Source organism: Astatotilapia calliptera, chromosome 12, assembly GCF_964374335.1.
Source record: "Astatotilapia calliptera chromosome 12, fAstCal68.1, whole genome shotgun sequence".
Classification (NCBI taxonomy): domain Eukaryota; kingdom Metazoa; phylum Chordata; class Actinopteri; order Cichliformes; family Cichlidae; genus Astatotilapia; species Astatotilapia calliptera.
The window spans coordinates 40,402,456-40,415,913 of NC_137433.1; the positions used below are offsets into that span (position 1 = coordinate 40,402,456).

The following is a 13,458-nucleotide window of genomic DNA, read 5'->3' on the forward strand; positions in this document are numbered from 1 at the left end:
GCTTCGTTGATAGATGAATCTCCTCAGATAGACTCAGATTTCCACGTTAGAGTCAAAGTGTATTTTGCAGATCTAATTTTCAAGCAATGATCCATTCTGATTGGTTGTGAGATTGGCGAGCCACTCTGGTGTGGTCCAGGTGAAACACTTCTGTTTCTCTGTGGTATCAGCATGTTGTTGATCATCCTCAGGTCAGAATGAGGGCACTCTGTCGATGCTGGAGGGGGAGCTACTTTCTGTGGTGGAAGAAGACAAGGGTGACGGCTGGACCCGAGTGCGCAGGAACCTGGAGGAGGAGGGATATGTGCCAACCTCTTACATCAAAGTCTTCCTGGACAGCAGCGCCAAAGGTGCCATGACCTACATATGACCTCTCAATGACCTTTAAATTACCTCACCTGACACCAGGTCGGGTCACATGACCTCAGACCTTTGACTCATGAATGTCACCGTGCTAGTTCCTATGGTAACAGCAGCCTGCCTTGCTGTGCTTTGCCTGTCTGTGTGCCAAACTTGAGCTGTGTGACACACCTGTACAACTCCAGGGCAGGTGTGTCTCTGAGGCTCACATCAGACACCGATGATGATCAGTTTTCTTTGTGTAATGCTAATTTAATGCTAACTTGGAAAGATATTTAGTCTGAACAGTAATGTCTGAAACGGAGAAAAACAAAAGGATCGGTAATCTGGATTAGTGTCATTTGTAGATTTCAGTTTTTACGTTGACTTTTTCAAATGTTTGGTTACTTCGGTTTTAATATTCCAGACGATGACATGTTTAAGGATTCAAGTTTGCAACTCTCTGCTAAGTTAGCTGCTAGCATACCATAACCTCAGGCCTTAGCTTTTAGCATAGCCTTGGCAGCTGCTGCAATAGTTGATTTCCTGAGGATGCTCAGGGAGGCATGTCAGTGAGAATGAATTATTAAAGTTTGTCTATATTACGTTATTACTGCCGTGACAAATAATCTGAAAGCGGATCTCTTAACAACACCTTTAGCTTAGACTACGTCCACACTAGAAGCGATCGCAGTGGCGTGGCAAACAGGCTGCAGAAAGCAAATGACGTTCCACGACTTCAAGCGACTACAGGCAAAATAAGCGACTGGAATCTTGAGTTAAACCCAAGATAAACTTTTCCTACCTCCCAGTCAGGAAATAAAGTGACTACCAGTGTGAGTGAAGAACACGACTGATTGATACTAAGTGACTAAGGAGTCACCCGGGGCCCCGAAGTGTCTGTAATTCACAATGAGCGAATTGCGTCGAGTGTGGACGCAGCTGGAGGCCGAACTGTCGTTTTCTCATTCAGCCAGACTGAAAGTGATCATCAGACTGCAGCTTTTCCAGGGAGGACTGTGGGGTTGTTGTGGCTTTGAGAAGACTGCGCTCAAACGCCGGCACAGTTGTCATAGTTACCTCATTTAAAAGGGGATGAGATGTTTTGCCTTTTTCTGTTCGAATCCAGCAGCTTCTCTGTTAACGAGTAAACAGATCTTTGTGATACGTCCAATCAGAGAGGACTGTTAGCCAGTTAGCACTGGCGAGGATGTTATCGTGCTATACGTCTACTATATTGATATCCAGGGTTGGGCTGAAACAGTAATTAATGAATTGAGATGATGCCTTAAACCAGAAGTCAGCTGAAGTTTACACAATTCATTCAGTGCGTTCTGTTTGTCGTTTTTTATGTTTCGCGTTTTATGTTCATGTTATCGTTGATAAACTTGCCAGAGTTCACCTTTATTGGTTCATGTGCTGATTATTTTCTCACTTGATCGATGATCTGAAAAAAAAAAAACTTAGTTCAAACTGTAATCTGTTTTTTAAATCAACATGATTATTTTCAGACGAATAAAAACAGCAGAGGAACTTCAGTTCACCTCCTGTCAGGGACCGAGTGTCTGCTCCCTTTATTATTATTTCACGTCTTTGCTCAAGAACAAATGAAATTCTGCATGTTCGTCAGGTCTGGCGAAAATGTTCATGGTTCATTGGTTTGACATACAGAGAGTCGGGAATGGCTCACCTTGGATAGTACTACCAGCACATGGTTTGAGCTGCATGAATGAAATTTGGTACACACGTGTAACATGTTGAGATGATCGAAGAAGTCTGCGGGCCAATTAAACCCAAACCCAACAGGAACTTTGAATTGAAGATGCCATTTTGGCAATTTCCTGGCACTTTTGCCAACTCCTCCTGGGGATTTTATCGGTTCACCTTAATATTTGGTCAGTCTAAACTACAGACCTGGGCCTATTTCGTTTGTTGAAATGAACATATTTCAGCTGCCATATTTGAAACTGGTCACAGTGCCATCTACAGGGAACAGGAAACTGCATGTTCTGCACTTTGGGTTAAGGAGTTGATCTTGGGATACATTGAAAACTGTGAGCTTTCATCAGTGGGCATGACCCTGGCGGCATGGTGAATTTTTGTGTTTCGCCATGAAGCACAGACTTGCTATCACTTACAGACATGTTTCAAGATGTTTCACTGTGAAAATTGTGAGTTTCATTGAGCCGAGCAATCTGGTGCCATCGCGATTCACTATGAAACAGGAAGCAGCTTTTGAGGGCCTTGGAAAGCTTGAACACTCGTGATATTTGGCACACACGTCCATGTGAGTCCGCTTTCCAGGTCTGTAGCTCTAAACACTTGTTGGAAAATGGCTCCGCAGCGCCCCCTGCAAAATTTCAAACACGCAGTCTCTGCACTATGTTTAATGTATGAGTCTGAAATTTGGCAGCCTCATGTGCAACATCAATATATACAACTCTAAATCCAACAGGAAGTTTGCCATTTTCAGGCCTCGTACTTTAACAAACTCCTTCTAGGGCCCTGATCAGATCAACGGGATCTTTGGTGAGTGGAATCAAAAGATCTGGTGATGTTAAACTGTGAAGCTTTTTAGTTGTTGTGAAGTGCTGCAGTCATGGCAGCACACCGGGTTTTTATCATTCACCACAAAGCACAACGCTGCTGTAACTCCAGGATACGTTTTCCAGTTTCTCCCAACCTTCACAGGCATGATGATAGTCTAGGCTTGAACACAGTGATATGCTATTTGTCAGCTATATTTAGAGTTTCGGCTACTGGGAACAGGAAATACGCAGTAGGATAGAACCATCATCCAATCTGGGTGAAAGTTTAGTCTGTGTTTCCCACGCATGCTATATACAGTGTGACATATGGTTATGTCGGATTCTCTGTTTTCACCTGGTGGGTATAGGAGGTTTTCAGCATGGCTCAGCGGGGCGGGGTGCGAGGGCCCTCCCATCGCTGCTTGCAGCTTTAATTACTATTGCTATAAAATGGTGGTGTTAGGGTTAGCTGACGTTCTCAGCAGCAGTCTGTCTCACTCTGTCTGTTCTAACGTATCTGCCTGCCTGTCCACCTGTCTCTCTCTCTCTCCACTCTCCCTCTCTGTCTGTCCTATAGGCTTTGTGCAGAATAGTCGGCTAGTCTAGCGAGTTACTCGACCAGTGAAGACGTCTCTCCACAGGAAGTGATGTAAGAGCTCAGAGGAGGTCTGGTAACAATTTTTCATTGAACAGTGTTGTTTTTCAGGATCTCAACCAACCAGTCAGCTGGAAGACTGCTTTCTTCTTCTTCTTTTTTTTTTGAGAGACAAAAACCTCAGAACCTAATCAAAGATCCATGAGAAACCAATCAGAGATCAATGGGAAATCGGATCACAGATCCATGAGTAGCCAGTCAGATCCAGAACCATTTGGAGAGCCAATGCAACCCAGTCAGATCAATTAGAAACCATCTGAGATCCATGTGAAACCAGTCACATCAATGAAAACCCAGTCAGAGACCAATTAGAACCCAATCACAAACAAATCGGAGATCAAGGAGAAACCAATCAGTTAATAAATCAGAGGAGATGATTGTAGTAAGAAATGATTCACCGTTCCAAACATTTCTGATGTATAACTGAACGCTGACTTGTGTTTGTGGAAAAGATGAAGATGTATTTCTGATATTTGAACTTTGTTCTTCAAACTCTTCATGTGAGGACTTTATTGATCAGCTGAATGATCGACTATGTTGTGGTCACCACGGTTATTGTGAAATCACTGTGGGCGTGGTCTCTAAAGTGACATTTAAACAGACAAGTCGACTGCATGTAAATACAAATTGTAGCTGCAGGAGTAGCCCTGCCCCCTATCGCCCTGCCAATATTAGCCCCACCACAGGCAGTAACAACCCAGCCCCTCCTATTAGCCCACCCATTGATGATGATGTTATTGACTGTGTAAAATGTGAACCTTTTTTTTTATTTTATAGTGAAATACTGATCAGTTATTTATTGTTTTAGTTTTTCTTTTTTTATTGAGATGTGAGTCTGCTGATCATGCTCTTTTCAATTTCCCGTATGTTAAACTTTCAAAATAAAGTACACTCAGAATCAGTGTGCCACTTGTCTTCATTCAGACTGCTCACACTTGTCAGCTTCTGAGGTGTGTGACCTCTGACCCCTGTAAACTCTGACCTGGACACTGAGACTCTCCTGCAAAGTTTTTAAATCAGACAGAAGAGGAAAAAGAGGAAAAACTCGTCTGTGGTATGCTCAGTCGTAAGTGACATGACCACCCAACAGATCAACAGATTTACATCTAATGACATCAGCAGGTACTTTAATCAGCTGATTAACAGCACTTCTTCCTCTGGAACCTGTCGATGTTCCTCAGGTAAAGACACAGACTTTAGATGTTCTATAGAAGATTCCTTAAAGCCAAATACAAAGTGCAGGAGGAGATTATAATCCAATGTTTCCTTCAGGAAATGTAAAAGGACAGTAATTATGTGTGAGTGTAATCAGGGAAAGACCTGACCTTAAACAGGAGACCGTGACCTAACAAAGTAAAACAGTGAGTAGTGTGGAAGTTTGGAGAAACTGTGGTGGGATTGCTGCTGTCAGGACCTTCAGAGAGCCAGACAGGAGCGCTGGGATTGTCAGCTTAAATCACTGAAGCTGTAATAATCTGCTTTGAACTGAAGTTGGATCTAACTTATGTGAAAACATGTTGTGTTTGCAATATCGCATGTCCGTGCTTTAAAATATAGACAGTCAGTGGCAAAAGGATGGATAAATGTATGCTGTTCCATTTCAGGCAGAGCCTTTCCATTCAAACCCACTAACGAGACTGATCAGTTTCAAAGGAATCATCTCTTTACCTGTTGAGCACCAAAGGGTTTTCTGAGCTTCCTCCTCAAAAATGACTTGCCCAAAACGGATGGAGTATTTTTCTGCAATTACAAACTCTGTATAAACAATACTCGTTTCAAAATAACGCTAAAACTTGATTCAATTCAATTCAGTTTTATTTATACAGTGCCAAATCACAACAAAAGTCGTCTCAAGGTGCTTTATATTGTACAGTAGATACAGAGAAAAACCCAACAATCATATGAACCCCTATGAGCAAGCACTCTGGCGACAGTGGGAAGGAAAAACTCCCTTTTAACAGGAAGAAACCTCCGGCAACCTTCCTATTAAATATCGAATTGATTTTAAAATTTTATTGTTTACTTATAAAATCCTAAACAATATGGCACCTGACTACCTAGCTGATCTCTGTCTGTATAGCCCTCAGAGGGCACTAAGATCATCGGGCCAACTGCTCTTAGTGCAACCTAGGTCTCGGCTGAAGACCAGAGGAGGCCGTGCCTTTGCCGTTGCCGCACCCAGGTTATGGAATATTCTTCCTCTTCATATTCGCGTATCAGATTCCATTCAGTCTTTTAAATCACATCTAAAAACGTATTTGTTTAACCTGGCATTCAAGGCTAACTAGGGTAATTTACATCTGGCTTTGCATTTAGATTATGTAATTATTTTATATTTTATTTATTTTATTTATATCTGTAATTTATATTTTATATTGTGATTTTTTAAAATCTGTATCATGATTTTACTGGAAAGCACTTTGGTGTACTTCGGTCTTTAAAATGTGCTATATAAATAAATTTTGATTGATTGATTTTTTTGTTTTTCTTTTATCTAACGTGGTGAGCTGCAGATACAGTTAGATATGCTTCTACTTACATTATTTACACTTTCACACCAAGAATCTAACCTGAAATATACTGAGTTTAACAGACAGAGACAGAAAGAAATAAAGCCCCTATATAATACATTTTAAATGTTCACCTGGAAAAATTATGGTATGTTTTTGGTAACTGATGAGAAGGCAATGTGAATAAAATCTAAAATGAAATCATTGATACACTGAAGATGCTAAAGTCATGATCGAGCCGTCTGATTTAAGTAGAATGGGAGGGAGAGCCTTCAGTTTTCAGGCCCCTCTTCTGTGGAACCAGCTTCCAGTTTGGATTCAGGAGACAGACACTATCTCTACTTTCAAGATTAGGCTTCAAACTTTCCTTTTTGCTAAAGCATATAGTTAGGGCTGGACCAGGTGACCCTGAATCCTCCCTTAGTTATGCTGCAATAGACGGAGGCTGCTGGGGGATTCCCATGATGCACTGGGTGTTTCTTCTTCAGTCACTATGTGTTAATAGACCTCTCTGCATTGCACTCCCTGCTCTGTCTCTCTTCCACAGCATGTCTTTATCCTGTCTTCCTTCTCTCACCCCAACCAATCACAGCAGATGGCCCCGCCCCTCCCTGAGCCTGGTTCTGCCTGAGGTTTTTTTCCTTCCCACTGTCACCAAAGTGCTTGCTCATAGGGGGTCATATGATTGTTGGGTTTTTCTCTGTGTCTATTATTGTAGGGTCGACCTTACAATATAAAGCACCTTGAGGCGACTGTTGTTTTGAGGTTATTTAAACGTCTCTGTGTTCCAGACTTGCTTTGCAGCGACATCCCGTCAGATTTTGGAGCTAATGCTGCAGAGCGGGATGTTTCGCCATCATGGTTTTAACACATCTGTAGACAGGAGCAGAGTGATGGTTTCCATGGAAACCCAGCACATGCGAGCCAACTTCCATTACTTGTATCATTATGGAGACCAGAGGAGCAAGAATGGTGGAAGCAGCAAGTAAATAATCTGCTGACCTGATAAAACAAATGCCAATCAAATCTGATCAGTTATTGACTATCCATGGTATGAAGCACAGACACAGCAAACTGAAATGATCAATAAAAAAAGAGCTTTCCAATCAGACTGCCAGTTGTTTATTTTTATTTCCAGGAAACACAATAATAGAACACCTTCACAAAAACCTATAACCCATTAGTTATCTATTCAATATGAAAGTCAGCAAGTTAAGAGGTCAGTAAAATTAAGGTGAAATTAAAAAAAGAAACAGATCAGATGAATCAGAAGTATCAATCATGTCTTAGTGATGATGAATAATGACTAATAATGCTGATATCAGGGTTTCTCAGAGTTTAAATATGAGTTGAAAAAGAATCATTTTAGAATTAATCAGAATAAAACTGTCTTTATTCGTGTCTAGTACTTGACTTTAACCAGCAGGGGGAAGTATTTTCACTCAGCCATCATAAGAGACTCACTGAAACAATATCAATAAAATAATTACAACAACAGCTGATGATTGATACAATAAGATAGTCTTTATTATTCCCAGATATGTGAAATTCACACTGTACAGTAGCAAAGTAGACGGCAGGGCAGGAGTAAATAAATACACGCAGCATACCTACAAACAATACTATGCAAGACTGCTCAAAGAAGTCCTATCTCTAAGCTTTATGTTTTTGGTAACTGATGAGAAGGCAATGTGAATAAAATCTAAAATGAAATCATTGATACACTGAAGATGCTAAAGTCATGATCGAGCCATCTGATTTAAGTAGAATGGGAGGCAGAGCCTTCAGTTTTCAGGCCCCTCTTCTGTGGAACCAGCTTCCAGTTTGGATTCAGGAGACAGACACTATCTCTACTTTCAAGATTAGGCTTCAAACTTTCCTTTTTGCTAAAGCATGTAGTTAGGGCTGGACCAGGTGACCCTGAATCCTCCCTTAGTTATGCTGCAATAGGTGTAGGCTGCTGGGGGATTCCCATGATGCACTGGGTGTTTCTTCAGTCACTATGTGTTAATAGACCTCTCTGCACTGAATCACTCTTGTTATTAATCTCTGGCTCTCCTGTTTAAAGGGAGTTTCTCCTTCCCAGTTGTAGCGGCGGCACTCCGTCCCTATTTCACTCTTCTGTACCGCCGTTAGGAGTCAGTCCGGCAACATGCATTGAAACGCGAGCAAGTCCAAGTATCCTTCTTGCAAACAATATGTTTATTGACACTTTTAGTTTACATGGCAAGACTCGGTCAAAAAACTGTGTCGCTTCCAGCTTATCCAACTCCTCAACTACGTAACTACAGTGCGCCGGAAGCCCAAAATACTAAAAAGCGCTTTAGAATGTTGCACTTCTCTATTCTATACATTTAACAAACAGTATTTTAAAATCAACTAGAATTATACTCTTAACATCAAACATATATATTTGTCCTCTAATCATTTTACCAGTACCAATAAAATTAACCTTTAACAGTTGGGTTGCGGTCACGTGGTTCTGATGACGTGCGGAGGCAGCGCGATTTTTGAGTGGAGGGCGGAAGTAAACATGGAGGACACTGTGGAGAGTCAGGAGAGCAGCTATTGTGCAACTTTAGACCCCGTTTCTCGGGAGAGATATAAACAGATAGTTAAAAAATATATCGGACGTGATCCGTATTCTTTGAAAATATCCGAATACACCACAGAAGTAAAGGATTTGCCTACTATCGAGGCTGTGGATATCACCAACTACTTGGTCCTCCAGACTTCTTACTACACTAGGCAGCAAATGAAAGCTTTCAAGAGTCTGGAGGCGTACAATTTTTTTGTCAGCGGGTGGGTCCACAACCTTGGAACAAAACGTCTCCGTGATGGATACAGTTTGGTGTTTGCAAGGGTGAGTGTTTGTTCTTATATTGCTTTATCTTAAACACGCTAACAGTTAGCGGTAGCGGCTTTAACGTCAACAAACATGCCACATCCTTAGGACTTCGTTAGAGTGACAGTTGTTTGTTTCAAGGTAAACCATTCTCAGCGGTCTAACGAGACACCTCTGAAGACTTGGGTAATTGCAAAGGAGGATGGAGAAGTGATTGCAGCTCATTGCAATTGTATGGCAGGGTTAGTAGCCTGTTCTCGACTGTCACTAGGCTCAAATCCGGGCTCTCAGCCGTCTGTTGCATATCCAAAATCGCCTCTGCACATCGATGCTGTTCTGCCTTAAGCTTCATTCTTTTCTCTCGTTTGAGAACTGATTCCGATCTGGGTTTTCGTTCGTAGCCGAGATTGACCGTCGGAGCCCAGTCCTCCGACTCTTCGTCATCCAAAGCACTTGGGCAGCCTATAGTCCCAATCAAGTCAATATTAGACTACTAACTTAAAAGCACTAAGTAAACGAGAATTTAACGACAACCTAATGCTAATAAGTTCGTTTGCAAACATAACATTACCTCTGACGAAGTGGTCGCTGCAGACACGGGCATTGGCAGACTCTGCTCCTCCCGACTGTAAACGTAAATTTAAAATCCATTTTTTCCTACGTTTTTCGGTTAGAATTTTCCATTTTTCTCCTCTTCGTTGGGCTATTTTTGGTACCCTAAAATACCGTTTATCAGTTTCTCTGGTCGACCTACTGGAGCATCCGTAAACACAACAGGACATAGGCATTTTGCGTACTGTCTGTCTGTGATTTTGCGCTTATCTTTTTCACTTCCGACCGCCAGTCAAATTTCGCGCTTTACGTCGACGTCACGTCTACGTCAAATGAAACCTAGCTATTGGCTCTTACATCATCCGGCCCCTAATTGGTTAGGCGAGAGAACTAAACAATTACTAACTTACACATTAATCATTAAGAGCCAACCTAATTGTAATGTCCATGAACAAACATTCTTTCTCTTCATCGCTCGGATGAAGCCTCCTCCAGAAGACACAACTTGTTAACAGGTCTTTCCAGGATGTTGCTTTTAGTTTTTACTTTCAATCTTCGGACTGTTCCACTTGAGTCTGGCAGCGTCTCAACCACTCTCCCCATGAGCCAGGAGTTGCGTGGAGAAGAACTGTCCACCAGCAGCACAAGATCTCCGACCACGAAGTTTCTTCTTGGTTTCAGCCACTTCTGGCGCTCCTGCAGAAGTGGAAGATATTCACGAGTCCATCTGGTCCAAAACAAATCTGCTAGATATTGAACCTGTCTCCATCTTTTTCTGGTGTATGCATCATTTTTGTTGAAGACACCTGGAGGCATGAGGGGCTGTGACTTAAGCAGCAACAGATGGCTCGGCGTTAAAGCTTCAACGTCATTTATGTCTTCTGAGACGCTTGTGAGAGGTCTGCCATTAATGATGCTTTCAATCTCACACATTATTGTATGAAGACAATCTTCATTTGGCACTTGTTCCTTCAAGAGAGCGCTGAGAATTCGACGCACTGTTCGAATTTGTCTCTCCCAAACTCCACCTTGATGTGAAGCAGCCGGGCTGTTAAAAATCCACTTTATACCTTTTGGTTGTAGGACTCTTTCTATTTTGTCGTTATCCAGTCTTTGAATGGCTTCCCTCAACTCCCTTTCCGCTGCCACAAAGTTTGTGCCGTTATCTGACCTCATGATGGTAACTTGACCTCTTCTGCAGATGAAACGTCGAATCGCGTTGATACAGGAGTCTGCGTCAAGACTGTCTGCAACTTCAATATGCACAGCTCTGAGAGTGAGGCAGGTAAACATGACACCATATCTTTTGACAGTACCCCGGCCCCGCTTGACATCAAATGGGCCAAAGTAGTCGACACCAGTGTTTGTAAACGGAGGTTTGTCTGGTAGAAGACGGTCTTCAGGTAAGTCTGCCATCTTCTGCTCACCAACCCTTCCAGAAATCCTACGGCAAGTTTGACATTTGTTGATTATCTTTCTAATTGCCGAATTGGCTTGAGGAATCCAATATCTGCATCGCAATTGCGCCAGCACATAATTGCGACCGCAGTGACCAGTTCGTTGATGGATGTCTCTCAAAATGATTTCAGAGATTTTGCTGTGTTTAGAAAGAATTGCTGGTTGTTTAGCATTTTCTGGCAAGCCTGATTTATTGAGTCTGCCGCCAACTCTCAGCATCCCATCCCGAAGAACTGGGTCTAATTTGAACAGCTGGCTGTTACAACTGAGCTGTCCTCCCTTCTGTAGGATTTTGATCTCCTCTCCATGATGTTGTTTCTGGCTGAAACGAACAATTACTGATTCGGCAGCCTCAAGATCCTCCAAAGCAAGCGCTTTCTGTCCCATTGCAGATTTAAATGTCCTCATGTGCCCTTGCAACTTTAACTTTTGCTTTTCAGGATCATTTTCGTTTTTCTGGACTATTTTTGAGTACTGTTTTCTTTCTTCTTTTAACATCCACAGCACCTTCCTTAGCTTCACTATCCAGGCTACTGCTCTTTTCAGTTTATTCCAGTCCGAATAGTAGTCTATCACACGTTTCATTGGTTCCATGCCTTCCTCAACTGTCAGTATTATTAACCGTTGCTGAAGTCTTGACTTCTGGATCATTTTGAAGGTTTTCCTTCTTTCTCACTGGCTGTTCTGGCCATTCGTTTTCATCTAGAAGATAGTTCGGCCCGTGATTCCATGAACCTCCTTCCAACAGATCTTTTGCTTTTAAGCCTCTGCTTGCTTGATCTGCAGGATTTTCTGCCGATGTCACATACTTCCATTGCGATGGCTTGGTTGCTTCTCGAATCAGTGAAACTCTATTTGCAACAAATGTTTTGAAGCGAGATGTTTCGCTATCAATGTATCTAAGTGTAACGCGGTTAAAGGACCAGGGCGCCTGACTGCAGCCTCATAGACAATGAGCTATCAGAATAAGATTCGACTATGGAGCCTGAGGGTGTGAATAAAACAAAGGAAACAAAAGTAGAGCTCAAATATATATATATTATGTTTGTTATGAGAAGTGTATAGACGGATGTACAAAAGAAATAAAAACATATGCATATATATCACAAACAAAAATAATGTTGACAATACAACACAGCTTAGTAGGTTCCAAAAGGAGGTGGGATGAGGTGTAGTCCAGTATGTGGTTTAGTTTAGTTCCATGGACCTGTGATAGGTCATTGTCAACAATTTGTGATTCAGTCCATAGGTTCACAATTCCTACCGCAACGTAGCGGTGGTCGGGTGGCTCGCCATCTCGCGCTGATCAGGGCTGATCGCGGGAGAACAAAAAAAACCTGACCTAAACAAGGTCAAAAAACAGAAATTATCATTCACAGAAGAAAATGAAACAGCATTCTACTGCTGTGACAAAATAAATACATAAATCCATAAATAACAAAGTCAAGTAATCAATGCCACGTTTCATACAACAATCAATAAACCATCATCTCTTATAATGAATGTCATTCTAAATACTATTATAGAAAGACATTCTCATGGGTCCCATCAAAGTATATCAGCGTTAAAGCTAATAAATATTATCCAAAGTTAATCAAATATATTTACAAAACTCATTTAATCACAGGTGTTGCGCAACAGATTCAATAATGTAAATGGAATTTAACTCAATGCAAAATCTCATAGGCCGTTTCGGCATTTCATCAGAAAAGTAACAAAAAACATCCAAAACGGACAAAACTACAAAAATCAAATCACTCATTCAACTCTAGATACGTTAAATCAACATTAGGCCATAATGGAATAAACAAAAACAACAATATTCAATAGATGACACTAGTAATTGCACTTACTGTCGCTAGCCTAGCATTAGCTTACCGGCATTGTAGGATGTGCGATCGCGGCTCCGCATGTACATTAATTGTGACAAAACAAAACAAACAAATAACTCACCGTTGAGTCGAGTGTGAGGTAGTGTAAAGATGAATGAATCGGCCGGGTTATTGCACGCTGTCAACTGGCCTGTAGTGCAAAATTTGTCGTGATCTGACAAGTACGCCAACCACAGGGACAACAGCAGCCAGAGGAGCAGGGACATGCAGCTGATTGACCCGGAACTTATACAGGATTCATTCCCGCCACAATAAAGGGACTGGCGGAAGTGGGGTCAGAGGTTACCGTGGTTACATAAGCACAGTTGTGCTGTCCGTCCAAAAGACTGATTGTTGCAGAGGAACTTGAAGTTCTTGTCGCAGTAATCTGTCCATCCTCACTGAAATCACTGCTGCAGTCAGCTCAAGCCTAGGAATTGTGACTTGCTTGAGCGGAGAAACTCTGGATTTCCCAATGAGAAAGGCACAATGTCTCTTGCCTTGTCTATTTTCCATCAACAGGTAAGAGACAGTTCCATATGCGTAATCTGAAGCATCGGAAAAATGGTGCAACTGCGCAACAACAGTGCATCCGAAACCTGTAGGCTTTAGGCATCTACTCACATGGAAGTTGGAGAGGAGTACAATGTCTTCTTTCCATTTTTTCCAAATTTTTGCATGCTTTTCATTGATCTCCTTG

At 41.8% G+C, this 13,458-nt stretch overlaps 1 protein-coding gene and 1 long non-coding RNA gene across 5 annotated transcripts in view; one reads left to right on the forward strand and one right to left on the reverse strand.

The window, feature by feature from the left end:
• The window catches only part of fnbp1a (formin binding protein 1a), a 41,016-nt gene extending 36,592 nt beyond the window's left edge, over positions 1–4,424 (forward strand). For 3 of the 4 annotated variants that reach the window (XM_080287509.1, XM_026187535.2, XM_026187537.2), the window contains 2 exons: positions 192–350; positions 3,445–4,424. In XM_080287509.1, coding sequence (XP_080143635.1) covers positions 192–350; positions 3,445–3,473 — 188 coding nt within the window. In that variant the 3' untranslated portion in view covers positions 3,474–4,424. Of the gene's footprint in view, positions 1–191 lie in introns of all 4 variants that reach the window. The other variant, XM_026187539.2, reaches the window with a different exon arrangement.
• A 7,481-nt stretch (positions 4,425–11,905) lies between these two features.
• LOC145419428 (uncharacterized) lies at positions 11,906–13,002 on the reverse strand. The gene is made up of 2 exons (XR_013900813.1): positions 12,841–13,002; positions 11,906–12,229 (listed from the first exon to the last, which is right to left on the reverse strand). It is a non-coding gene; the product is annotated as an uncharacterized LOC145419428 (long non-coding RNA).
• Between the last annotated feature and the right edge of the window lie 456 nt (positions 13,003–13,458).